Source organism: Gambusia affinis, linkage group LG03, assembly GCF_019740435.1.
Source record: "Gambusia affinis linkage group LG03, SWU_Gaff_1.0, whole genome shotgun sequence".
Lineage (NCBI taxonomy): Eukaryota > Metazoa > Chordata > Actinopteri > Cyprinodontiformes > Poeciliidae > Gambusia > Gambusia affinis.
In genome coordinates, this window is record NC_057870.1 from 15559033 (window position 1) to 15584162 (window position 25130).

The 25130-nt window shown below is 39.5% G+C and overlaps 3 protein-coding genes across 8 annotated transcripts; 1 reads left to right on the forward strand and 2 right to left on the reverse strand.

Moving 5' to 3' along the window:
* Positions 1-2023: 2023 nt before the first annotated feature.
* On the forward strand, positions 2024-6677 carry akr1a1a (aldo-keto reductase family 1, member A1a (aldehyde reductase)). Of its 3 annotated transcripts, none has more exons than XM_044112566.1 (9): positions 2024-2110; positions 2624-2763; positions 2852-2971; positions 3751-3902; positions 4025-4220; positions 4808-4857; positions 4929-5078; positions 5170-5329; positions 5452-6677. In XM_044112566.1, the coding sequence occupies exons 2-9, from the start codon at positions 2683-2685 to the stop codon at positions 5515-5517; spliced, it is 975 nt and encodes a 324-aa protein (XP_043968501.1). In that variant the 5' UTR covers positions 2024-2110; positions 2624-2682; the 3' UTR covers positions 5518-6677. The 3 variants fall into 3 exon arrangements, with proteins under 3 accessions (XP_043968501.1, XP_043968503.1, XP_043968502.1); XM_044112568.1 differs by having other exon boundaries at positions 2050-2110; positions 2674-2763; XM_044112567.1 differs by lacking the exon at positions 2024-2110 and adding an exon at positions 2261-2423.
* On the reverse strand, positions 6270-16055 carry LOC122828727 (valosin containing protein). Its single transcript, XM_044112545.1, has 17 exons — positions 15901-16055; positions 13019-13130; positions 12730-12902; positions 12508-12650; positions 12281-12411; positions 12069-12200; positions 11704-11806; positions 11479-11612; positions 11152-11287; positions 10421-10533; positions 9590-9754; positions 9366-9488; positions 9056-9268; positions 7946-8254; positions 7400-7555; positions 7154-7308; positions 6270-6877 (listed from the first exon to the last, which is right to left on the reverse strand). Exons 1-17 carry the CDS (start codon positions 15915-15917, stop codon positions 6772-6774), a joined length of 2421 nt encoding a protein of 806 aa, XP_043968480.1. The 5' UTR covers positions 15918-16055; the 3' UTR covers positions 6270-6771.
* Positions 16056-17193: 1138 nt separating this feature from the next.
* On the reverse strand, positions 17194-25130 carry fancg (FA complementation group G). Of its 4 annotated transcripts, none has more exons than XM_044112552.1 (14): positions 24894-25130; positions 24612-24708; positions 23803-23928; positions 23502-23674; positions 22743-22893; positions 21537-21661; positions 21291-21437; positions 20134-20294; positions 19956-20022; positions 19547-19863; positions 19416-19456; positions 19167-19340; positions 18073-18187; positions 17194-17815 (listed from the first exon to the last, which is right to left on the reverse strand). In XM_044112552.1, the coding sequence occupies exons 1-14, from the start codon at positions 24960-24962 to the stop codon at positions 17722-17724; spliced, it is 1857 nt and encodes a 618-aa protein (XP_043968487.1). In that variant the 5' UTR covers positions 24963-25130; the 3' UTR covers positions 17194-17721. The 4 variants fall into 4 exon arrangements, with proteins under 4 accessions (XP_043968487.1, XP_043968489.1, XP_043968488.1 ...); XM_044112554.1 differs by having other exon boundaries at positions 18073-18184; positions 24894-25049; XM_044112553.1 differs by having other exon boundaries at positions 24612-24705; positions 24894-25041.

Genomic DNA, 25130 nt, shown 5'->3' on the forward strand with positions numbered 1-25130 from the left:
TCTTTTTGTGAAAAGGATGAAGTTTGAGATATTTTTTTAAAAGAAATGTTCAATTAAGATTTTTTTGGTTTTGTTATCTTTACCTCAAGTGTACCAGCAGCTTGAGTGTTTTCAGTACATAGTCTGGTTTTAACATAACCCCGCCTTGACGTTGACTCCATGCTAAAGAAACATAGATTTTTAAGTCTGTAGACTCGTTAGTGTTGTCGACCTTCCCCAAACAGACATCTGCTAGGCCATATTTCACATAAAGTTCCACATTGCACTGCAGTTTAGACTTGGCATGGGCCGGTTTCTGGTCTCAAGGTATTCCAAGGTTTTTAAAGGTTACGGCTTCAAAACCCCCAAACCTTTCTTTCATACTGATTGTTTAATGTCATTTTATAGAGGTATATGAGAAAATACTGGCATTAAAAGCGACTTTTTCTAGCTGTTTGAAGTTGCTGTTCCCTCGTTTGTTGCTGTGCACTGCCGGTCAGCTGCTTGAAAGTATGCTACTACTGTTTCTTATTGCTTAAAAGAAAGAGAAGTTCAGCTATTTGGATACAGTTTTGGTATAACACAGAATGTCCTTATATTAAAACTAAAAGGGTGTCATTTATTATTGTTACTAAGCTGTTAGACAGTTTTAAAACTGCATCTGGTAAGCTTCAGCATCTCACAATCAACTGCTTGGCCATAGAATCAGCAGTGTAATCATGATTATGGCATCTAGAGCAGGAGTCCCCAAGTCTAGATGAATCCCTTCTCCAACACACCTGAATCAGATAACTGAATGACCTCTTCTGCATGTCATCAAGTTCCAGAGGCCTAATAATAAGCCATTCACTTGACGCAGGTGTGTTGAATAAGTTTTAGTACCTTGGCTCTTGACGACTCTCGCATTTAACACTATGGCATTTGGAATTTGGTTGCCAGATAAGCTGAGCTGCTGTGGATGTTTTTGGTCCAATGGGATGTTTTTCCTGTTTTTATTCCAACATGGTCTGTTTTGCTACAGAATCGACAAGAACAGCGACTCAGATAGCGGCCACAACAACATCACTTTATATCACACTGTAAGCTATACAGATGCTTCATTCATGTCAGCATGCTGGAAGCTTGAAAATGAAAGTGAAGCTCACTACAGGACCTACTTTCTGAGTAATTCTCTTAAATATTTTCTGACCATCACATTTTATTCCAACATAGTCTGTTGATCCTTAAATATAAGAATAGGTGGTGACATTATGGGAAAAATAGAAACAATTATAGGATGGGAGAGACACGAATGTCTGATTGTGTGATTGTTTGTACTGCCTCTTAAACCCTCAGAGGTCACTAAAGTGTGGCTGCAACCAGAGTGTACATATATCGCTGCTGAAAGACTTGTCGTCACTGCTTCTCTGCATTTGACAATATAGTATTTATTAACTTTTAATAATGTAACAAATAAACCAAATGTGTGAAATTAAGCTTGTGTCATTGTTATTTTGGTTTTTTTTTTTCTAGTTCAGGCTAACACTGAATTGGATGATTGTGTGATGTAAGGATAACAGTGTAATATTAGCAAGTTTTGACATGGCTCAATAAACAGGGTAGGATGTTTTCTTCTAAGCACAAAAACACTGAATCAAAACTTTATGAAGGAGGGGCAAGGCTGCCAAAATTACCCCAACTTTAAATCAACAACTAATCCAACAAACTCAGAACAACGTCTAAAAGCACTGCAGACCTCGTTTCCCCATTATTCAACCGTAAGGAGGAAACTGAACAAAAATGGCATCTATAAAATTTGTTTGATTATCTAAAATTTTGACCTGTGACAAAAGAAAAGAACATTTTTTTGTCACTCCTCACAGGGAGGCAAATTTCTATCTTGAATATTTCTAGCAGAAACTGGTTCCAGAAACAAACATACAGATGCATTGATCTGCTATCAATACAACAAACAAAGCCAAGACAGCTTTTTTATTCACAGCGTGTGTCTCTGGTATCTCTGAGCACAGTGGAGTTTGGACATGCTCCATCAGCGATAGGTAAACACACACTTTGACCTGAACTTGGAAAAAATTCACTCGGACACAAGAGCCTCGTTGGACCCTTCGAGAATCTTTTGGAGCAATCTCAGGTAGGAACAGAAAAAGTCAATACTTTAATGACTGACTGAATTACACTCTGGTCTGCAGCCAGGCCCACTTATTTGTGCAAGACGAAGAATCACGTGAAACTGGAGTTGTGGTTAATGAACAAATTGTGTGCAGCACATGGTAGGTAAGGATGTTGCAGATGATTACTCAGCCTGGAGGTCAGCTGCAGCTACATTGCGCTGTGACTAATGGCATATAGCTGTGTCAGCTATTTCTAGTGGTGAGGTTGGGTTCGCAGAAGGTTTGTGAATCCTCTGAGAAGATCTACTTTGAGGGTAGAGCGAGCTCGAAACAGTAAGTAGGTCAGCAAATATTTAGTTTGCCTGCATGTGGAAACGGCATCTGCTCTGTTATAAGTTTCTGTATTATGTGAAATCCACTAAAACATCAAACAACACCACTGCAGGGCAGAGTTAATGAATCCAGATGATAATCAGTAACAGAGCATTAACACAGTCATCATGACTGGATAATCACTGCGCCCACTTCCACAGGAGTTAAGAGGAGCCCTCACACACTCGTTTGTCCTCCGTTTGGTCCTCAGCACCGAAACATGGGCACTTTTGTGACACTCTCATCAGGGCAGAGGATGCCTCTGGTTGGCCTCGGCACGTGGAAGAGTGCTCCAGGTCAGGTAGAGCAATACATATTCACAGAGATTTAACAGACTAAGCCTAAAAGATGCTCTTGGATGTTGTTTAAGTCTTACTGTGTACTGCCAGGTAAAGCAGGCAGTGCTGGCAGCTTTAGACGGTGGCTACAGACATATTGACTGTGCGGCTGTGTACGGCAACGAACAGGAGGTTGGAGATGCTTTGGCTCTTCGGGTTGGTCCGGGGAAGGTGAGGAGCTGTGATTTCTTCTTCCTTTTGTACTTCATCAGTATTTTATTGGCCTTGTTTAATGTCAGTTTATTCAACTGCTATGACTCACTGAATCACTTGTCAAAGTGGAAGAGGGTTATGCAACGTCTAACAAGTTTTAGACGTTACGCAACATCTAAAACTTGTTAGTAACTTGTTAGTTGCATCTCAGTCTACAAGGTTCCCTAAACTCAGCTTGGCCCTTGTTTCTAAAAATGAACTCTTAATAGATGACAAGACAATTTTGAAAATGTTCTTTCAGTGTTTAGAAAAAAAGAGAGAGTAGTTTTTACAATCAAATGAAAAAATTTATTGGCACCAAACTAATGTGATTTAATTTACAGCAAAATAAATAACTGAGATTATTCAGTATCAATTAAAATCAGAAGTTTTCTTGCAAAGCTTAAAAGCAAACATGGCCATTTTATTCCCACTGTTCAACATGATTCCCCATTTTGGTTCAGATAGGATTGTCCAAGTTACTTTTGTGTGATGTTTCTAAGTTATATGAGTCTCACTTTCTGAAATGAGAGGCATAAAATGTTGAATGTTTTCATTTTATTTAAAAGTTTGAGTAATCCCAGTCATGTTGCATTGCTGATGCAATGACTAGAAACAACGTTCATCAGAGTTTTGATGTTTTGAAGCTAATAATTACTCAAACAATTTTCGTCCTGAAATGTTTGAGAACCACTAGCTTAGCTTACAAAACTAATCATATGTTTCGCCAGAAGTGTAATTCGCCCTCTTGACCCCAGGCTCTGCCGCGAGATGAGGTGTTTGTGACTTCCAAACTCTGGAACACCAAACATGATCCCGAGGATGTTGAAGAGGCATGCAGGTCCAGTCTGACCCACCTGGGTCTCTCCTACCTGGATCTCTACCTCATGCACTGGCCCATGGCCTTTAAGTGAGTAGCAGCTCTTTATGCAAAACATTGCCTCCTCCTCCAGTGCGTATTATGTGCCCTAGAGTCAGTGTTGAGGTGAAAACCATTCATTCCTATGCTGAAACAAAATGTGGATGTTTCAGGAGAGGGAAAGAGCTAATGCCTCGACGAGACAATGGGAGTATTTGTTACTCCGACACTCACTACAGAGAGACTTGGAAGGCCATGGAGAACCTTGTAGATAAAGGTCTGGTTAAGGCTATCGGGCTGTCCAACTTCAACGCAAGGCAGATTGATGACATCATCACCACTGCCAGGCACAAACCTGTGGTGAATCAGGTACGGCTGTTCAAACAGAACATATTGCAAACTAGAAATCCAGAGCTGACCCAAAGAAAGCAAGCTACTCTGATACCTAGGAGTCCCGAAAAGACCCTGACTTTTGATATAATACAAATCTCAAAACTTTAAAGTTCTGTCATCATTTTTGTCAGGAATGACTCAAATTTAAAATCACTTTGAAATGTTGTTAAAAAAGTAAAAATAATTTTAAAAAATCTTATTTATGCTTAATGTGAAATATTTCCTATTCAACAATTTGGTCATTTATTAGTTTAACTATTTGTATCTGGGCTGGGGGCTCTTGCACATCATTAAATACCACTGACGTGAAGAATGTAAGAGCAAAGCAAAACATTTCAGTAACATAGTATTACTGTTGACTTACTAGTAAACCACGTCAAATTCAAAGCACAACCACTTGATCAGTTTAATGAGCCGTTATTTTGGTGTATATTGGATTTAATTGGAAATGGGTTCCCAAAACAAAAATCTGCTTGAGGCCCCATAAAATCTTAGACCGGCTCTGTAGAGCCTAATATTTTCCTGTCAGTTTGAATAAACTACATCTCCTGTTTTTTCTGCAGGTGGAGTGCCACCCTTATCTGTCTCAAGCAGACCTCCTGTCACACTGTCGGTCAGTTCAGTACACTTTAGTACAGTGAGGTGTTCAGAGCAGCTGAAATCATGCTCTCACTTCTGTTCCAGCTCTTTAGCGGTTTGTGTGACAGCCTACAGTCCTCTGGGCAGCGGAGACAGACCCTGGGCTTCTCCTGATGAGCCTAGTCTGCTGGCAGATCCGCAACTTTGCGCCATTGCTGAGAGGTACCAGAAATCTCCTGCTCAGGTGATACTCAGGTAAGGCAGGACACCTCAAAGTATCACTTTGCACAGCTAACTGTCCTCTAATGTTACTTGTGGGCAACGTGACTATCATCTGACTCTGCAGGTGGAACATCCAGAGGGGGGTGGTGTGTATCCCCAAAAGTGTGACAGCCTCCAGGATCCAGGAGAATTTAAGGGTGTTTGATTTTTCCTTGTCTCCGGAAGACATGAAACTGATTGACTCCTTTAACCGCAACACACGTTTTATTATCCCAACAGTGGAGGTGAGACATTACTGCTAGAAATACATCCTATTGACATGTTTACGACTCTCCGTGCAGGACTGAAGTAGCAGATGGATTAAGAAAAAAAACCTCTGAGAATATATTTATTTTTCTCTCTACAGAAGGATGGCAAGAAAGTGTGGAGGGATGGAGAACATCCTCATTTTCCCTTCCATGATCCTTACTGAGCCTTCAAGAAACACGTTCAAGGTGATTCTCAAATAGATGACGTGGAAAAATAAATTAAACTGAACCTCAGTCAGAATTGGTGTTGTCTTTCTTCCCCTATGACACGTTAACAAAATTGATTGAAAACACGTTTAGCATGACGTTTATTTTAAAAAGTTATGGTAAGAGCGACACCATGTGGCCAAAGACAGAACTGCCTCTCAGCCACCAGTTATTTAAAGACTCAGTGATGGAGATCTAGTTCTAGATAGTTTCTGTACCTTTTGGTTACGACTTCCAGTGAATTAAATTCCCCCCAAAAAACTTTGAATGTCACATTAAAACAAAGGCATGTTGGGACCAAAATGTAAACCTACAAAAGTATCTCCATGCCCTCCACAGTATTGGTTGGTTCTCCTTTTATGTGAATTATTGCATCAGTGGCAAGTAGCACGGAGATGATTAGCTTGATGTTCTGCGGAGGTGTTGGAATGATTCAACTTCCATCAAAAACAGCCTTCTGCTACACCATACTGAAAGTAAGGAGAAATCAAGTTCCGCTGGAATATTAACTCAGGGTCTCTAAAGCAGAGTTAAGCTTTTTTTTTAAGCTTAACTCCAAAGTTCCTGATGGCTGACTGTGCCGACTTGATAAAATAAAGAGAGCAAAAGATGGCAAATGACATGGCACCCTAATAGAAATTGCAATAAAATCTTAGTCAAGCCTTAAAAACCCTTAAACTAATCTAAACAAACAGCAGAGAGACCTTAGTAACGCCTCCATTTAGTGAGATTTTATTTGCAACAACATAACCTTGACAAATTTGTAATACATTATATGCTACTGTTTATTTAAAAAAAAAAAAAGAAAAAAAAAGTCATCAGCAATGTTTTTCATTCAGAGTCTAGCAGAAATCCCCATCACTATTGCCATTCCTGTATTTTTTGAGATATACTGACAATGAAGCCACTGAAAAAAAAGAAAAAAAGAAAAAAAAGAAGAACAAAAGAAAAACACCAACCCCGCCTTCTCTGATCCACATTTACAGTCACTCACCTTCCATTTTCGTCATCCCAGTCCCCCACCCACATCAAAGTCAGGGCAAACCAAGTGGCTACATGCTGTCTCCAAGAGAAATTATACAAAATAAAGAAAAAAAAAAAAAAAGAAAGAAGGGAACACATGAAAGAACACAAAGTCCTAAAAATGTGGAATCTGGTGAGAATTTGTACAGGTGTGATCCCATGACCAACCACTATGGGGCAGTAGGCATTTATCCATAAAGATCGTCGTCATTATCTTCGTTGAACACTGGACCACTACCAGTTCCACCAGAGCCATGACTTGGACCGCTGCCACCTGCGGTGCTGGAGGGAAACCTGGGAGGGAGAAGAAGAAGAAAGATGTTCAGCTCCAGGATCAAATCTTTTCAATAAACTGAGTTAGAATGTAAACTGATTGGGATCGTAATCCTAAAAAAAGAACAAAAAAAACAAACAAAACAGAATTTAAGAATGTAGCAATTTGTTGATCAAGGATCTCTATTGTAATGACAGCAATGGTTTTCAAATAATGTGCTAATTACTCATCAATCTCTTTATGCCCTACAGTAAGAACAAATCTCTTAAGAGGCATTAACCTATCAGAAAGCGTACCTGAAGCTGCCAAAGCCTCGGCTCTGCTGCAGTGTCTGAGCAAACATCTCGTATTTGCGGATGTCGTTGTCGCTGACAGAGCGACGGGCAAACCGCATCGCTTCTTCAAAGTGGTCCTTCCTGATCTCTGGCACGGGGTCATCCTCTTCTACCTCCTACAAGGACAGAGACGGATGAGTTCTGGGTCAGTTCCTGAAGCATCGGGGAGCAGCAGGGAGCAGACGCTCTGCCTCACAGGGCACTGACCATGGCTGATGGGTTCGTCTGCCTCTCCCGCTCTCTGCGGATCTCGTTCTCGATGCTCTCTCGGATGGCGAGCTTACAGGCCCGCTGGCAGATCTCTGTGAGATCAGCGCCAGAGAAGCCGTTGGTCATCTTAGCCAAGAAGTCCAAGTCCACATCCTTTAGGGAAAAAAAAAAAAAAAAAAAAGAAAGAAAAAAAATCGTTTAATGTCTTGTTGTGGGTTTGATTTCAAACAGTCAGCCTAAAAGTCTCTTCTAAACTTACAAAAGTTAAAGTTCGCTGTGTGCTTATTATTTAATGTGTATTGATTCTGATGATGACACCCCACAAAATGTAAAGTTTGTAACATCTCTATTGGTGATGTTTATGACTTTATGTTTTTATGATGTAAAGCACTTTGAACTGCCTTGTTACTGGAATGTGCTATACAAACAAACTTGACTGAAAGTTATTTAACTGGAATTGACTACAATACAATGCAGCATCATTACACTCAACTCAACCATGCCAGTAAATGGACCATAAATGATGGCAGACAGCACAGTCACCTTGCTGATGGGACTCTTGCGCAGGTTGGCCTTCAGGATGCTGATCCTGCTCTTCTCGTCTGGCAGGGGGATGTAGATGAGCTGATCCAGACGGCCAGGTCTCAGGATGGCCGGGTCAATTATGTCTGGTCTGTTGGTGGCGCCGATGATGAAGACGTTCTTCTTGCTCGACATGCCGTCCATCTCGGTCAGGATCTGGTTGATCACACGGTCGGCAGCTCCGCCGCCATCGCCAACGTTGCCGCCGCGAGCCTTAGCTATGGAGTCCAACTCGTCGAAGAAGAGGACACACGGAGCAGCCTGACGAGCCTGAGGACACAAGGAGAACGGTTTTAAGAAGCAAGTCGCTGACAGGGTACATTTTATATTTGAAAATTCTGCATGTATTCATGTTCAAATTTAATATACTTAGGGACACCGAGAACATGAATATGTTGTATGACACATAAAGCACCATGTTAACCCTGGTTTCTGATGGTGAAAGGTAACAGAACATGTTTTATGACAAAGTCTGCTTCTCTTGAAAATTGCCGACACCTCATTTAGTCAAATCTAAACAAAATTATCCAAAACTAAAAATACATTCAGAGCAAAGCTAAGGATTTCATTCACTTAATCAACTCGTGAAAGTGAATGAATAAAGAGTTTTATGAGTTGGTAACAGAAGACAGGCCCAGTTGAAAAACTGATTCAAGGTCAAGATGCCATCAGAGCTGTGAAATGTTATTTAATGTTAATCTGCAGATTCTCTCATCCAGCTGAACTGTTCCCTGCAAACATCCACGTTGTGTTTCAGAGCCATTTGTTTTCTACCTAAATAACTATTTTCTATAAACAAAACTACATTTAACAAAAATTCCAATTAACATGTGGCAAATAAAGATGTGAATTAAATATGTCAACATGAGAAGAGCTACATTTGTTATATATGAAAAAAATGCAGACAAAGACTAATGCGACCTTTATTTATACTCAGTTTTATTTTTTATGCATTTATTTTGACATGGTCACCGACTTTAAAGACCATTCCTCTGAAATCTTAGATTTAAATGGACTGACCTGGAAAAAAAAAAAAAATAATAATAATAATAAAAAAAATAAAAAACATACCTTGTCGAAGATCTCTCTGACATTAGCCTCAGATTCTCCAAACCACATGGTGAGCAGTTCAGGTCCTTTGATGGAGATGAAGTTTGCCTGGCACTCATTGGCAATGGCTTTGGCCAGCAGAGTCTTACCACAACCAGGAGGACCGTAGAAAAGCACACCCTTGGACGGGGTCATGCCAAACTTCAGGAACTTGTCTGGATGCTCCACAGGGTACTGAATTATGCACAGAGAGACAACAGTGTTACAATAAGAAAATATCCCAAGTTTGAAAAGAGTAAAGAACCCCTTTCTAGCATAATCTCTCTCACACCTGCACCAGCTCCTGCAGCTCCCTCTTGACGTCTTCCAGACCTCCAATATCGTCCCAGGTGATATTGGGAACCTCAACAACCGTCTCCCTCAGAGCTGATGGGTTGCTCTGGCTCAGAGCCCACTGCAACACAGTGTTGACCCAGTTAATATCGACCAAGACGGCCATTACCGGCCAACTGAGGCACCTAAAATCCATTTAAAGCGATCGGATTACAGGTTTACCTTGAAGTCGTCCATGGTAACGGCAAGAGAATTCATGACTTCAGCATCAATAGTCTCGTCCTCCAGGTCGATCAGGTCCATCTTCTTCCTAATGGCCTGCAGGGCGGCCTCGGAGCAGAGAGCCGCCAGATCTGCACCGACGTGGCCGTGGGTCTCATTGGCCACCTGCAAATGAAAACATGAGGATTCTCAATGAGGGCGCCACAGTTAAGACAATATTTAAAACTCAGAAAAAATACATATTTCTGAAGTTTTTTTTAATATGCAGTCATATCTAATAAAACTGAATACAAGAACTGCTGAGGCTCATTTTTCAGATCCAAAGTAAACAGTTTGTTAGCTCCTAAAAAAATAGATTTTTAAAAACTGGAAATTGAGTATTAGGAGTTCTTTTAGAGCCATCCACATATGTAAATATTCCCTCATTTAGAACAAGCAAAATGTTGTTTTGCTCATCTTAAAACATGTTTTAAAACAAAGAAAGCAGGATGTGTCTACTTTTGAAATGTTTTGCTATCCCAGGAAACACTGGGATGTGGTTTGTCATTTCACTGTAGGGTTTATGGCAGAAGAATTGAAAATGGCATATTTGAAAAATAAAGCTAACATTTCTACAATATGTAGCTTGAATTAGTCTTAGCTATGCTAAGACTAATTCTCCATATGCATCAAGTTTATTTATGCCAGTTTATTTGAACAAAAAGTTAGGATAAAAATGACAGAGTGGTACTTATGGTGTAGTCATCAAGGAAACAAAAACAACAACAAATAAATGTAAAAAGCACCTCTCTTTGTTAGTCATATCACCTGATGGGAGTCATGTGCACAAACCTGTTCCAAGTCAACATCGTCAGCTAGTTTCATGTTCTTGGTGTGAATCTGCAGAATCTCCAACCTGCCGGTCGCATCAGGAATGCCAATGTCCACTTCTCTGTCAAAACGTCCTGGAAGTGGAAGACGGTGCAAAGAGCTCAGTGGTTTTAAAATGATATCATGACATTTGAGATGCATGTCAACGTAATTTAAAGCTTTTTTTCTCAGATGAATTACAAGATGTATATTTAGAACTGAGCAAAATCCATATCCCGCCCTCCATAAAGCTTGTCATAAACATTAAATCATGTGTTAAAAATGCAGAACCAGAGAGATAGAGATGGACGTGACTGACAGAGCGTGCTGTGATCTCCAGAGCCAATACAAATAAATGCCTGCGCTGTTGAGCAGTATTTTGTTTTGCCGGAAAACCCCCCATCTTCTTTACAAAACGAAACTGAAACTTGGTCCCAAGGGACAATAACCTGCATAATAAGGCCCACAGTGCATCTTAAAACTGTCAGGTAGTAAGGTGACCATTATTTAAACTGAGTTCATGTTCATTATAGAGAAAATAAAGAACCAGGAAACACAGAACAGCATTTGCCATAGGATTTAAGGGGAAATAAGTATTTGTTACACCAGCTCTAATCAGTACAAACCAACAGAAGCACAGCTTTTAAAAAAGCCTCAAATTAACACACATATTTGCATGGAAGAAAAAAAAAAAAAGAAAAAAAAAGATTTACCAAATCTTCTGAGAGCTGGATCAATGCTGTTGGGTCTGTTGGTGGCTGCCATGACAATCACATGAGCTCTCTGTTTCAGGCCGTCCATAAGAGTCAGCAGCTGGGAAACTATGCGCCTCTCCACCTCTCCATGAGTCTGGAAAACAAACACAAAACACACAAAGCTGGAATGTTGAAGAAACAGATTCAACAGTAGCAGCGAAAGATAGCTATGCATAATGAACAAGAATGCTCTACAGATTAATCACTGTGCATTTTCAGTCTATTACAAGCCCTAAAAAGGTTTTTGAAATCTATTGGGTAGGCTTTGTACCACTTTGCACTCACCTTCTCTCTCTTTGGAGCAATTGCATCAAGTTCATCAATAAAGATGATGGCAGGAGCATTCTTCTCCGCTTCCTCAAAGGCCTTTCTCAGGTTACTCTCACTCTCTCCAGCCAGCTTACTCATGATCTCAGGACCTGAGAGCATGAAATCAAGGCTCCATTTTAGAGACAGCACTTCTACTATATACGAGCAGCTTTTAAAACAAATGTTGCCAAGTGTGCGCACCGTTAATTAGGAAAAAGAAAGCTCCTGTTTCGTTGGCCACAGCCCTGGCAATCAAGGTTTTTCCAGTTCCGGGTGGTCCATACAGAAGAATGCCACGTGGGGGCTGAAAGGACAGAAACATTTGAAGACTACAACTTTCTCAAAATCTAACGTCATTCCAAGAATAAATTAATGTATTAAAATTCACTAAACTCAAGTCTCCTGGTGATATAAAGATTTAAGAAGCTTTTTTGAAAGAGCAAATAATCTCCGTAATCAATCTATCGCATGTAACTTCTGTTTGAATTCCAGTTCGCAGTTATAATAAAAAAGGTCAAGTTTTGCTCCATATTTGAATAAGAAAAAAAATCAAGTAAGTGCCTGACCTTGACTCCAATGGCCTTGAACAGTGCAGGATGTCTGAGAGGCAGCTCCACCATCTCTTTGATCTGAGCTAACTGCTTCCTAACTCCTCCGATGTCATCATAGCCCACTTCATTCAGGGACTCCTCCTCATCCTGCAGGTGAGGAGGACTCGACATTTTAGTTTTCACATCATCTATAACAAATTAAAACGTATGGACGAGTCTGTTCGTACCTCTCTCCTGATTGGCTCACCCTCACAGTGAATGACTGTGTCAGGAGCAACTATGCAGTAGGGGGATGGATCGGTCTCCACTACCTTGAACTCCACGGCTCTCATCCCACCTCTGACCAGGAAAATATCACCTTTTCAAGCCAAAGGGGAAAAAATTTGTTAGATCAAAGCTACATGTCAATTTATATCTGTACAGGTTAAAAACAACAATGGGGTGTGGAAGTCACCTTTGCGGATCGGTCTGTAAGCCTCCAGAAAGTACGGCTTCAGGTAGACTTCAAACAGGTTGCCAGTAATGCCCTCCACTGTGTCGTCTATAGGGAGGACATGAATCCTCTTTCCGTACTTCACATCAGGACAAGGCTGAATGCTGAGGAAGACATTATACTTAGCATGGCTTAACATTCACACATATATGTAGGTGAAAGTTACAATCTGCTTTCCCTCACCTGATGACATCACCAAGACGGACCCTCAGGTTGTTGCGGACCACCCTGTTCATCCGGACCTTCTCGTCAGAGCAGGTGTCATCTGAGAGCACGATGCACACAGTCTCCCGCCTCTTCTTCCCCTTCATCAGAACAGTGTCGCCTCGGAAGAGCTGCAGTTCGTCCATCTTCGCCTAAGATGCAAAACATTGAATTGATAAAGTACTTGCATTATTCTGAATATTACCAAATCGTAATCTGACTTTGTTTCTCCAGCTGTGGAGTGGGTGGAAAGCTTCTCAATGATTACCTGAGAGAGAGAGACCACGCTGTTGTCTTCATTGATGGATTCATCAACAATCAGTCTGTTGGGTCTGCTCTTTTGCTTCAGAATAGCAGTTTGTAGGTCATCATTTTTGGATCTACAGAGGAGAAACAGAAGAAAGGGTCAAACTAAATAATCTTAATCCTCAGCATAAGGGCCTTTTTTTTAATAACAAAATACTCGGATGTTTATACAGAAAATAAAATTTGCACTTAAAACCAATGGCAACAACATGGAAATTTTTTATTTCATTTTCATACAGAATACCTCCAGTGTGAAAATATGGTAATTTGCAAAGCCTAGTGCCATATTTGGTTAGCTCAAGGTCAAATTATTTTTTTGTCGTTTCGTCCCAACCTAATTTCATCTTGTTCTAGTAAATAAAAACATTCAGATTACATCTATAATAATGTTGTACAAAGGTTTGTTAATTGTTGAGCTCTGGTATTTTTGATAAACACTGAACATCAATCCAGACAAAATCTTCAAATCCCATTTAATATTGAATTTAAAATTAACTGTGCCTTATTTAGGGGTGGGCATTTATTTTATTGCGCATTGTTTGGGATGTCAGAATTTTGATTCATAACTGTCATGATAAATTCTAATAAATATTTTTACCATTTGTTAAAAGACAGTATCATATATCAAAGGTGAAAATATTGATTAAATCAGGGTACTGTGTGCAGTTTAGTGACACAAATAGTTACAGTTTTCAATAGCAGCATTTGTGTTTGTGGGGCTATGATTGCTGTGACACAGCCATACAGTTATCTATAATAGAGGTAAATAGTTCTTAGCATTTTATTGTTATATTTTGTGAAACTATTGTGATAACACCATAAGTCCAAATGCTCCACCCTAGTTCTGATCACAGTTGGGCTCAATGACTGGTATGAAACATCCCCACAAAAACATTGTGTACCAAAATCTTCATAGTATACGACTTCTTTTGTGTCCTGGCCATTTTGCGTTTACCTGGTAGAAAATCGTGTAATGTTTCCCACCGACCATGTATGGCTGCCAAGGGGATGTTTCATACTCATTTTGACAATTAAAATCTATTTTTTAGAATCTACATTGAGGAAATTGTGTTATTTTGTTTGATATTTAGTCATAATCTTCCAGATCTTAAGCAAGTCGACTTCCAAAAAGGAATTAGAATCAAACTAATTGGGAAATGGATAATGTGAAGCAATTTATAATAAAACACAATTACTTTGTGTTACTGGAGCATTTTTATGACAAAACAAATTATTATTAATAAAAATATTAAAACAATAAAATTCACAGAGTTGTTTCAGTGTGTTGGTACAATAACAAAAGAAAAATTGACCAGGAGTCCTCCGTATGTACCCAAAAGCCTGGTACAAAACCAAGATGAACATCAATCCAGAAATGGTGAAGGGACCAGCACATTCTTTCTCCAGCTACAATGCCTTTTAAATGTAGTTCTTGATTTAAATTCTCTAAAGTGGTATAGATTTTGTTTTATTTTGGGCAGTTTACTTATTTAGCATAACCCACAATAAATCTGAGCTGGAATCTCAAACCACTTTATAAAAAGGTCCAGCTCGACCCAATCCAAATTCAGTTCAAATTCCACTCAGAGCAATTTAACCAAATAAAATACCACCAATCAATCATACTTTATTCTAATTACATGCAGAGCAATCTTAGCCTGCTGATTATACAATGCCAACTGGTAAGAAATGTCTTATAATTGAGATGCTTTTCTTTTTAAACAAATGTTTGGTTTTAGTTCTACCTTACTGTTCAAATATATAAAAGAGACATACAACAAGTAGGATGTTAATTTGCCTCTGTGTCGCATTGTTTACATTTCTATAGACAATTCTACTAAAGCTATGTGACCCACGTTGTATTGATATGAGCAAACAGGTCGTTTGCACATCCTAACTACCTCCAAATCGTGTTACGCACAGAAAATTCAATAATACTTCTCTACAGTCATAAGAGCACACCAAGCACTAAGCTAAATTAAAAATGTCGCCCTTTTCTAGAAACTTCGCGGAATGTTTTGGTAGTTTCCTTTTTACGTTGACAGCATGCTAATGTTAGCCTAGAGCTAACCGGCTAGCGAGCAGGGGAACGCAGATGACACAGCAAAAGAATCCGAGGAAAAAAAAAACTTTGTTAGCAAGCTTCGTCCTTTTAAGAATTCCCATTAAAATTACATTGCGACTGGTAAAATCTCAACTTAACCTTGCGTATGCTGTAATCAGATAGCTTATTTCGAGCGTTTTATTCTAACTGAATAGATCCATAAAGGCTTGCCGATCGCCTAAAGTGAATTAGCCTGCGTTGGTTCACCGTTTAGCATAGCAGTTCGTCACAACATCATCAGCCGTTTGGTCCCGTAGAATCGTTAGCTTTTCGGGTAAACTTTTGACAAGCTGGACAGCTGAAATATAATGTTTTCACTTTTTAATACAAACTCTAAATAATGAGTAATCAGGACCGGTGAATAGGCCAATTTTCAATGTGATCGTGGATGGCTTTGGCCTTGACAGTGTTGCTAAGCTAAAGTTAGCATTCGAGTAGCGATGACTGCGCTTTGTGAAGTGATACAACCGAGTTAGTGAATACCGTTAACCGACCAGGAAGAACCGTGTGTGGTGACAACAGTTTTATAACAAATAAAGAAGCCAACATACAACTGGTAGTAAGTTTTTAACCTACGGAAAATACTGCGGAGGATGAAGTAACTGACCCCATTAGCTCTCATGCTAGCAAATTCGTCATGTATTAGCATTCTGAACGTTAGACCTTTAAAGGGTAATAGTTAGCTGCCATTGCAACAAAAAAGACGCCTCTGAGAAAATCTGAAGATTTTGTATACTTACTCTCCTCCCGAAGCCATGGTCGTCCACCTGGTTTGCTGGTAATAAATATAGAAATTCTAGCTAAATGTTAAAGGAGCTGAACCGGTTTCGCTACTAGACGTTCTCTGTGCATTCACACGAAAGAGCAGCAGTTTCCTTTGCCTTCTTTACGGTTATACCATGAGTTACACACAATCTGCTTTCTGATTGGCTGGAACCACTCCGTCAAATTCGGGCACCAATCAGACATGTAGAGGATATCGTCACCAAGGGTATTTCTGAAGTTTAGCCAGTTACAAAGAAGAGAGAGGAGGTCGTTAAGTTTATTTTCTATTGGCCTATTATCAAACCCCACTCATCCAATTAACGTTCACCGCGTTGATATAAATCCTGTAAATTTTTGTTTTGCCCATAGTAATAGTGGTGTTGCTTCAATCCGGGCTTTAAAATTATTTGTGACTGTAAGGAACTGACTTTTTTTCCTGAAAATATTCAAAACTTAAGCCTGACTTTTTGTTTCAAAATAATTGTGCTTTAAAACAATACAATTTACTTTACTTCTACGGAGGAAATTGCGATACCAATTTCTTCCCTAAGGCAGACACAGATTGAAAGAAAAAAAAAAACCCAAATCTTTCTGAAATTAAAATTAGACAGTTGACCTAGTCATTGAGTACAGTGATTGACAAATATGTCATTTCCAGTTCCAACTTTGAAGGCCAAGGAGATGTTTCATACTCATCTGAACTTGTTCCAGGTTCACTGTCCTCCAACATGGTTTGTATAATTTTACAAATTTTTAGAGATTAGAACTCTGGATTTTCAGGGGTTAGTGTACATCATACCAGAAATAAGTAATTTTATCCAGTCAGATAAGGTATTGAACAATATAGCAACACAGAACATTATGCCACAGTTGATCCTTATGAGTTTTGTGAATCAACCAAATCTAGAACTATGTCAAACTTTTTGCCAGTGTACATAGCTCCTGTTCGTGATGTTCCCACCAGACACCTGTAGAGTGCCGGGCGTCTGGTTTTGGAAAAATCAAGGGGCTTTTTTTTTTTTGCAAATAGTGCGGTACTGTTGGAATCTTGAAACCACAATCCTTAGGGTGCACAGGAGTGGCTTGAAGCTACCCATGAAGTGGCTGGGATGAGTGTTGACTTCTAAGTCTGAGGCTCAACTGGAAAAAGCTGGGTTGCTTCCTCCAGGTTAGATTTCAGTGTCTGCCTGATGCACACCTCCTGGACCCATTTCCCCTTCAACTTAGTCTAGGCTAGGGTAAGTAGAAGACAAAGGATGAATGAAAAGTATTATTCAGAATCCGTTTAATTTCTTTACATTATAGCAAAAGTTCTCAAAGCCTCAACTTGCAAGTTGTTCTTCAGGTGGTGGAGTCATCAGCTGTGTAGTCATGAATACACCATCTAGACTCTGTCTGGAGGCTCTACAAGTCCTGTTCCTGAGAGCTGCTATTTTGTAACTCTTGGATGCATCTCTTCCACAACATATCTGAATCAAAGGGCGTTCTAACCTGCAGAGGCCTGGTAATAAGTGATTAATTTGGTTCAGGTGTGCCAGGGCAGGAAAGCATCTAAAAGTTGTAGGGCGGTTGCTACGAAAAGCAAATTCTGCAGGTGCTGACTAACTGATAGTAACATACCTACAGGGAAATGTGCACACACAGATCACATGATGGGTTTTCATAAATATAGTTTCTTTATTTCAGTCTCTCCAGATATTTATTTATTTTTTTTGCTAGTATTTTGAGTTTTATTGCACAGGCCATCCCAAACATTCATTAAGTGATAAGGCTTACTTCTTTATTCTCTAAGCTGACTAGGTAGGACCAGGTTCTTGTAGTTTTTGTTGCAGCACTGCAGAATCCAGCGACGGTCCAGACTGAAGTTCTTGTGCATACACAGGAAGAGCCCTGCAAGATAATTAAGGTTCCCAGCGCAAGACAAAATAAAGTAAACAAGTTATAATTAGGTTTTCCCTGTTTCTAGATGTTTCTTAAATCTGTGTTTTTCAATTAGACCTAAATAATTCAAATTATACAATTTCTAATTTATTTTTTACTTCTTCCTTTTAAAGTCCCAAACTCCAATCTAACAGATTGCTACCGGCTGATATAAATTTCAGTAAAAAGGAAAAGCCTGTGTAAGAGCAGAGTATAAAGTATCTCACTCTGTTAAGGATGGAATGGGATCGCTCCAGGTCTGTTCCCAACAAGCAGCCGCCTCCTGCTTCCTGTCCAGCCTCCACAGCACCTCCCCATACCACCGCCTGGCACTCACACCTTCTGAAACCAAAAGGATTGGACGATCATGTGATGGAAAACAGGACAATGTAATACAAGTACACACACAGTGGTTTTAAACAACATATTTCCTTCTATTTCAACACAAAGACATAATAAATTCACAAAAATACACAATCTGACATGTTCACCACTAGAAAACATCCCACTTTCCATTTGCAAAGCCTGCAGATTGGCTGAGTATTTCCACAGACGTTTGATCTGTATTTTGTGGTTTCTTGTTTAACGACACGGGTTATTTTTGCATTTGTATTCTCACATCCTCTGTACAACAGCAGCAGGCCCGAGTGCCTTAACAGTTACTTTTTTGCAGCAAACAAAAACAATGCTAAAAATCAACAAAAGTTGAATGGCATCCACGGTTTTTTTACAACATTGTTTTAGATTACTGGGCCAGTTGAAGTTTATATATAAACAAATGAAAATGGCCTCGACAAAATAAATGTCACCCTTAACTTGATTCATAACTATTTTCATCAATCACTGCTAACCTCAGAGTTCAGCTTGGATGACTTTGGATCATTTTCCTTTTGTGTCCACAATCCTATTAACCTCATACTCATTTATAATATCAACAACTGTTGTCATAGAAACAATACAGTACTTAGAGATGATCTAGTAGAGTTTGCCATAGAAATTTAAAATCTTTTTGAGATCCTGATCTGATAAAAAACTTGAAGGCATTTCTGAAACTAATTTGTTTCAAACATGGCTATACGTACTTGCAAACAAATCTCCTAATATATCTATTTGTAAAAACAAATATTTCATTTTATCCATTTAATTAATTTATCCTGTCACATACTGAAGGTGCACAGGGGAAAAATAGGCAGTTTCAAATGCGCTGTTAGGGCGCTAATATACTATCATATACGCTCGGATCAGAACTCAGAGGACACTGTGAAGACATGCATCTTTAATCATAGCTGCACTTATTCATTCCCAGCTGTGGTGTGCATACCTGGGTGGGCCTGCAGGCTGAGGTGAAGGTCTCTGAGGGACTCTTTCAGCCGGTCTATCTGGGCAAAGCTGATTCCCCTACCAGCTAATGAAAGTCCCTTTAATCTTTGGAGGACACACAAGTCTACACCCTGCTCAGGGCATTTATCTGTGCAGGGCATTTGTAGAGAGAAACCTGTAATGAAATTAATGCAATTAAGAAGAGACTGACTACAGATCCATTTCAAAATGCTTTAAAAAAATACTCCACCTGTGTCTTTATAGTGCACCTTCACCAACAGGTTGATGCACCTACAGTGCAGAAAACCATGTTGTGTGTTTATTCAGAATTCCACACAGAAACAGTCTGAGTAAAACCAGTCCAGAACCAGAACCACATACCTTGTGTAGTGGGTTACTGCTTGCTTCCAGTCCTTCAGCTGAGAGTAGCAGTGACCCTGAAGGAGGTTGGCTGCTGCTGTCCAGAGCAGCCTTACCAACCCATTTTCTGCCTCCTCTGTCATCTCCCTGCTCCCGGACAGTCTTCCATCCCCTGGATCGTCCAACAACACTTTTTCCGGAAGCAGATCCAGAGTCGACCCGATGACCTCATCACAAAGTGCCATACAGTCTGCAGGCCGCTGGGCCATCAGTAAGGCAGCTCCAGCCTCGAGGTAGAGTCTAGGTAACTTGGGGAGGGTGGAGACCGCAGCATGAACCTAAGGCCATAAACATGCAAAATAACACTTTTCAGAAATACTACTTCATTCATGACTTCTTGGAAATGGTCCGTCAACATGTTTGCTCTTACTCCATGCTGATCTTCTGACTGAAGAGCAGCAAGCAGGTCCAGATAACACTCCACGCCTTCTGACACGCTAAACGAGCAGAAATACTTTCATTTCGTAACAACAAAGTTAACATGTTCTCAAATACATGATCTGTGCTGGTTAAAGGAATTGACATGGACATCATGCTGCCTCTCTCACCTGCTGTGGATCACGCATTTGAGAGCCAGACTGTGAAGGACACTGAGGGCAGATGGGACAGAGAGCAGGCTGCTCAGTGATTGGCTGCAGAGAAATAAGGACGGTGAGAGGAGATGGCCTGCAGCCACGGCAGGTTCTGTACTCGAGGGTAATAGCAAAATCTACGGGAGAAAAGAGGTTTGTTGTTTCAGTATCCAGACTTGGAACTCGCTTAATATTTTTCAGTGATTAAAAGCAAGTTTTTCCACTTATTTGCTCATCTAGTCAACTACAAAACACACGTACAGTGTTTGGGGAAAGGCATTTGTATGCTTTAAGCATTTTCCAATTTTGTTACAATTCGTTCCACAACCTTCAATGCGTTTTATAGTAGCGCATATTTAATAAGTGGAAGGAAATCCAGGACTGTTTTCCAACTTAAAGATCTCAGAATGATGATGAAGGCTTGCGTTCAGCCCCATTTACACTGAAACCACTAAATAAACACCTGGTTAGAATCTAGAATCAACCTGTGTGTGATTTAATGTCCTTACAGACTGTTTTTCTGTAACTCGAAGTTGAACATTTTGGCTTGAGCAGCAATGTATGATGCAAAAAAAAAAAATCCTACACTGCACATCATTCTGAACATACTAGCCCCACAGAGAAACATGGTGGAGTCAGCATTATGCTGTGGGGATGTGTTCCATCAGATGGGACAGTGAAAATAGATGTAGTTAAATTCAGAACAATCTTGGAAGAAAACCTGTTAGAGGCTGGAACAGATCAGAAACCAGGAGGAAAATTATGCTAAAGATAGAATCAGATTGTGGTTTAGATCAAAGTTTATGCATGAATTCATGGACTGACCCAGTCAAAAATCTAGACCTAAATTTTAGTCCCTGTCGCTATAAAAAGGTGATTTTATAAAACCTTTATATTGGTTAAAAAATGTGAACATGTAATTATCCTTTCTACTTTGTGTTGGGCTATTAAACAAAATCCTAATAAAAGACATTTAGATATTTTAGTCATAAAGTGACAAAAAACATGGAACTATTTAAGGATATTAATAGTTTTGGAAGCTGCCCACTAATTATTACAAAAACAATTTATTTGTATCCATTAACATAAGAGACAACAAAAAGCGTCCTATTATTTTTATTTAGGTTACTCACCGAGTGCAGTATGTGAAGAGCCTGCATCTCGGCCTGCGAGTTTTCCAACCGCCTGTAGATGAGTGCGCTCTGATAGAGAGCACAAACACAGCGGGGGTCCGTCTCCAGAGCCTTTCGGTAACACTGCAGTGCCATCTGAGGGCGGTTCTAGAGTCAAGTGCAAACACACACATGCTCACGACATTGAAACAACCTAGCACTTTACGTTTTCTGTTATCAATGGCTTGTATGAGCGGCTTTACGTACCATATGGGCGAGGCAGGAACCCGAGAGGAGGTGTGTGTAAGCGATGAGAGCTCTGGGAGCAGGCGAGGCAGAAGCAGCCTGCAGAGCAGAAAGCACACTCCAACCCTCAGTCAGCTTTTCTGCACCTTATTAAAACAAAGAAAGAAGAGCAAAACCACTCGGACTGTTATACATCAACAGCCACTAACAGGAGAGGGGAATAGCATTGATAGTCTTAGCAGAAGGAGTTGAGTAATTAGGAAACAAGTGAGCTGTCAGATCCTATCATTCTTAGAAATTTCTCATTTTAATACTCCAAGCTTTTCTGAATTAAAATTCCCAAATGTCTCAATTGATTTTGTAACCAAATGAAAATGTTGGAAGAGTCGAGCTGTAAAAAGACAAAAACAAGAACAGAAAGAATGAAATTTTCCTTGGAATTATAAGTCAGTCACTGAATGATCTCTTTTAAAGCTTTCGGCCTCACACAAATAATCAGATATTTCTGTAGTCATCTAGGTTGTTGGGAAATTTAAAGGACCAAATTTATATTTCAGTGTACAGTAAAAGTTACGCTTTTCACAATTTCTTTCCTTGAAATTGTAAAAATTCACAATTTCATAGCAGTAAAAGTTATATATATATATATATATATATATATATATATTTTTTTTTTTTTCCCCTCCAGGGGGTCTTTTGTGGGCTCTAGTGTCCCTTATATGACAGTAGGCTGACAGGAAAGGGGGAAGACATGGGGCAAATGTCGGTCGGGTCCGGGAATCGAACCCGCAACGGCCGCGTCGAGGACTCAAGGCCTCCAAATGTGGGTCGCGCTTTCCCCTACGCCACCACAGCACGCCCCTGACTTATATTTTCAAGGAAAATGTCATTCTTCCTGTTCTTGTTTTTGTCTTTTTACAACTCGACTCTTCCAACATGCTGCATTATTTTCATTTGGTTTCACTTTGCTACTAAACGTAAACTGTTATTCCCAGTTACAAAGTTCGCTTGAGGTCATTATAAAAGGAAATGGTTACTACTTCTCTACAGAAACCCATCTGATAGCTTTGGCAATGCAGACAAAAAAAAAAGGTGATACAATTATGGAAAAATTAAATGCACGTGTTAAAGACCATGGAGCTAAAATATTATTAAATATTAAATGTTGTTTAGTCACAAATACTGGAATCAGCATTGTAAAACTCAACCAGTATAAATGTTGCTGACCTTGGACAATTGCAGTGCAGATCTTCAACAGATCAACAAGCCTTCTTGGGTCCAGAACAAGTATGGGAATATTTGGGATCTTTTCCTTTGTTTCAGTCCTACAATCATTCCCAACTGCTCCACTTTGTGCCTCCAAAAGAGAAATCTCCTCCTGCAGCAAAGAAAAGGAGTGTTCTGTAGTTTTGTTATTGGTAACAACCAATCTTCACAGAGATAAAACACTGCAGAGTTTGAGAAAACAAATGATAGACCAGGTTGAAGAGTGAGGCAAAAAAGTTACGTTTTATCATGTTGTATGCAAAAAAGACAGAACAAAAATGAAATTTTAGTTGTTAGATAAAAAAAAAAAATACTAATAGCAGTCTTGTTGACTTAGGACTGTTTAGCTTTTTGGATACAAATGGATCATGTCAACAAAGTCTAGATAAATACGTCTGTCGAATTAAAGTTTACCCATTTCAAATTATTTATTCATTAATATTGAAAGGCTGGACATATGTGATGGAATAATGAAGGGAAAAAAAAACACCAAATAACCTGCCACCTAAACTCTTTAGGAAAAACCCCCCCACATTTTTCTGGTGTTCCCTTATATAAACAGTAAGTTGAAATAAAGCACGTGAGATCTAACATTGCTCATAGCACATGCTCACATTACAAAAATATAATTTATTTGTCTGCAGATCACAAACTAGATTAAATTATTCTAAACAATATAAAGTGGTGGAAATAACTTGTTAAAATATGTACAAAACCTACCTGAAAGTCTTGCACGGCGTTCAGGCGGCTCTTGGCCAGCCATATTCCCCACTGCAAACAGAGGAGGCTCAGGACATAACGACGCAAAGCTGTGCCAATCACTGATTTAAGAGCTGCTCTCCAAACCACAGAAGGGTCAGAAGTACCAGGATCATCTCCTGCTATCTGAAGCACTACAAGGAACAAATGTAGACAGTAGGAATGATGGCAAAACCTTGTCTGAGTAAGATTACTTTTATGGCACTAGCTGGTGTGATCAACAATACAGTAAAAGTTTCCGTGTTTTCAGACAGAAACTTACGTCTCTGGGCGCTCTGTGTGAGGAGCAGCTCAGCCTCATCAAACTGAGACTGAGTAGTAAAGCACACACAAGTGTTATAAGCGACAGAAAGCTCCAGCTGTGCACAATCCAAATGAGGAGGAATGCCTGAGAGAGATACAAGAAACACATGAGATTAAAGCTATAGATGTGAACTTGTTTTGAGGAGCATTATACAGATTTCCTAAAGATTTTTCTTTTCAAAATTCTACACTTTCCTAGAGTCCAATTTCTCAATTGTTTCTGCAGCTTTTGTAACATTCTGGACACTCCAGTGGAAAAAATTAACCTTGAGTGACTTAAATTTTAAGTCTTATCTTTCCTAGTGGGGTATGTTGCATTTTTCCTGTTGTTTTTTTTTTTTTTGGGGGGGGGGGGTTGCATCAGAACTAACTTAGCCTCTATTTTAAAATCTGCTATTCTTGTGCTTACAAAATGAGCTCTGGAGCTGGCAATAATCATTGCATTATTCAAACAAAATTGTGAACTTTGATCACTTTATTTAGTTTGCTCATGGTATTTTTTTTTTTTTGCTTAAGGTATTTTATTCTGATTAACAGTTATATCTAACAAATACAAAAAGACTTTGAAGTGCATTTTATAATGATCATTGTGGTATTAAAAAATCTTGAATTGCGTATGGAGGGGGCGGGGGGGGGTTGTTGGTTTTCAAAATCCTGATGTGAAAACGCTTCAAGAAAGACACTCCGTTGACACGAACTAAAGAGGATTTTTATTTTTAGTTGTAATTGGTGGGGGTGGGATAAAAAAAAATAGAGATTGTGAATCACCTTGTATTTTTCTGAGAAGTTTGTGAAAGTCAGAAGACCATCGTCTCTGCCTGAACAGGTTATGCTCTCTGTTCGGTGCATCTTGTCCATCCTGCTGCTGAAACAATCAGTCCAAAACAAACGAAACTAACTTTATAAGGATGTATCTTAGTTTTCTACCTGCAGACATGCCGCTTTACATTCTTAGTCCACCACAACTTAGAAGAAAATTAGGAACACTAGAGCTAAAACCTAATATTACTAACATTTAGCAGTTAAAATAAATATTTAACAAGGGTTTACCTTACAGCTGGAAGCTAGCTGGTTATTTTCCTGAGTCCAGCTTTCCAATAAACTTGTTGACTGAATCATTTTGTCAGAAACTACATCACTGTTTATAGTAAAAAAAAAATCAAAAAAAAAAAAAGCGGTTGCTTAACTTTCCCTCGTTCACAACCGGAAGTCCAAAACCTCACTACCGTGAAGACTTCTTCTTCTGGCATTGGGGCGAGAGGTGCACTAGCGCCACCGTCCATTCTG

What these genes read in the sequence shown, in the direction of transcription:
- LOC122828727 (XM_044112545.1), bottom strand. An exon ending in TTACAGACCGATCCGCAAAG is followed by an intron (nt 12,412 to 12,507) that starts GTGACTTCCACA and finishes TGGCTTGAAAAG; the next exon opens with GTGATATTTTCCTGGTCAGA. An exon ending in CGAGGCTTTGGCAGCTTCAG is followed by an intron (nt 6,878 to 7,153) that starts GTACGCTTTCTG and finishes TCTCCCTCCCAG; the next exon opens with GTTTCCCTCCAGCACCGCAG.
- fancg (XM_044112552.1), bottom strand. Translation starts at nt 24,962, where the DNA reads ATGATTCAGTCAACAAGTTTATTGGAAAGCTGGACTCAGGAAAATAAC. An exon ending in ACTTCTCAGAAAAATACAAG is followed by an intron (nt 23,929 to 24,611) that starts GTGATTCACAAT and finishes TATCTCTCTCAG; the next exon opens with GCATTCCTCCTCATTTGGAT. An exon ending in ACGCCGTGCAAGACTTTCAG is followed by an intron (nt 22,894 to 23,501) that starts GTAGGTTTTGTA and finishes TCTTTGCTGCAG; the next exon opens with GAGGAGATTTCTCTTTTGGA.
- akr1a1a (XM_044112566.1), top strand. Translation starts at nt 2,683, where the DNA reads ATGGGCACTTTTGTGACACTCTCATCAGGGCAGAGGATGCCTCTGGTT. An exon ending in TTCGGGTTGGTCCGGGGAAG is followed by an intron (nt 2,972 to 3,750) that starts GTGAGGAGCTGT and finishes TCTTGACCCCAG; the next exon opens with GCTCTGCCGCGAGATGAGGT. An exon ending in TTATTATCCCAACAGTGGAG is followed by an intron (nt 5,330 to 5,451) that starts GTGAGACATTAC and finishes TTCTCTCTACAG; the next exon opens with AAGGATGGCAAGAAAGTGTG.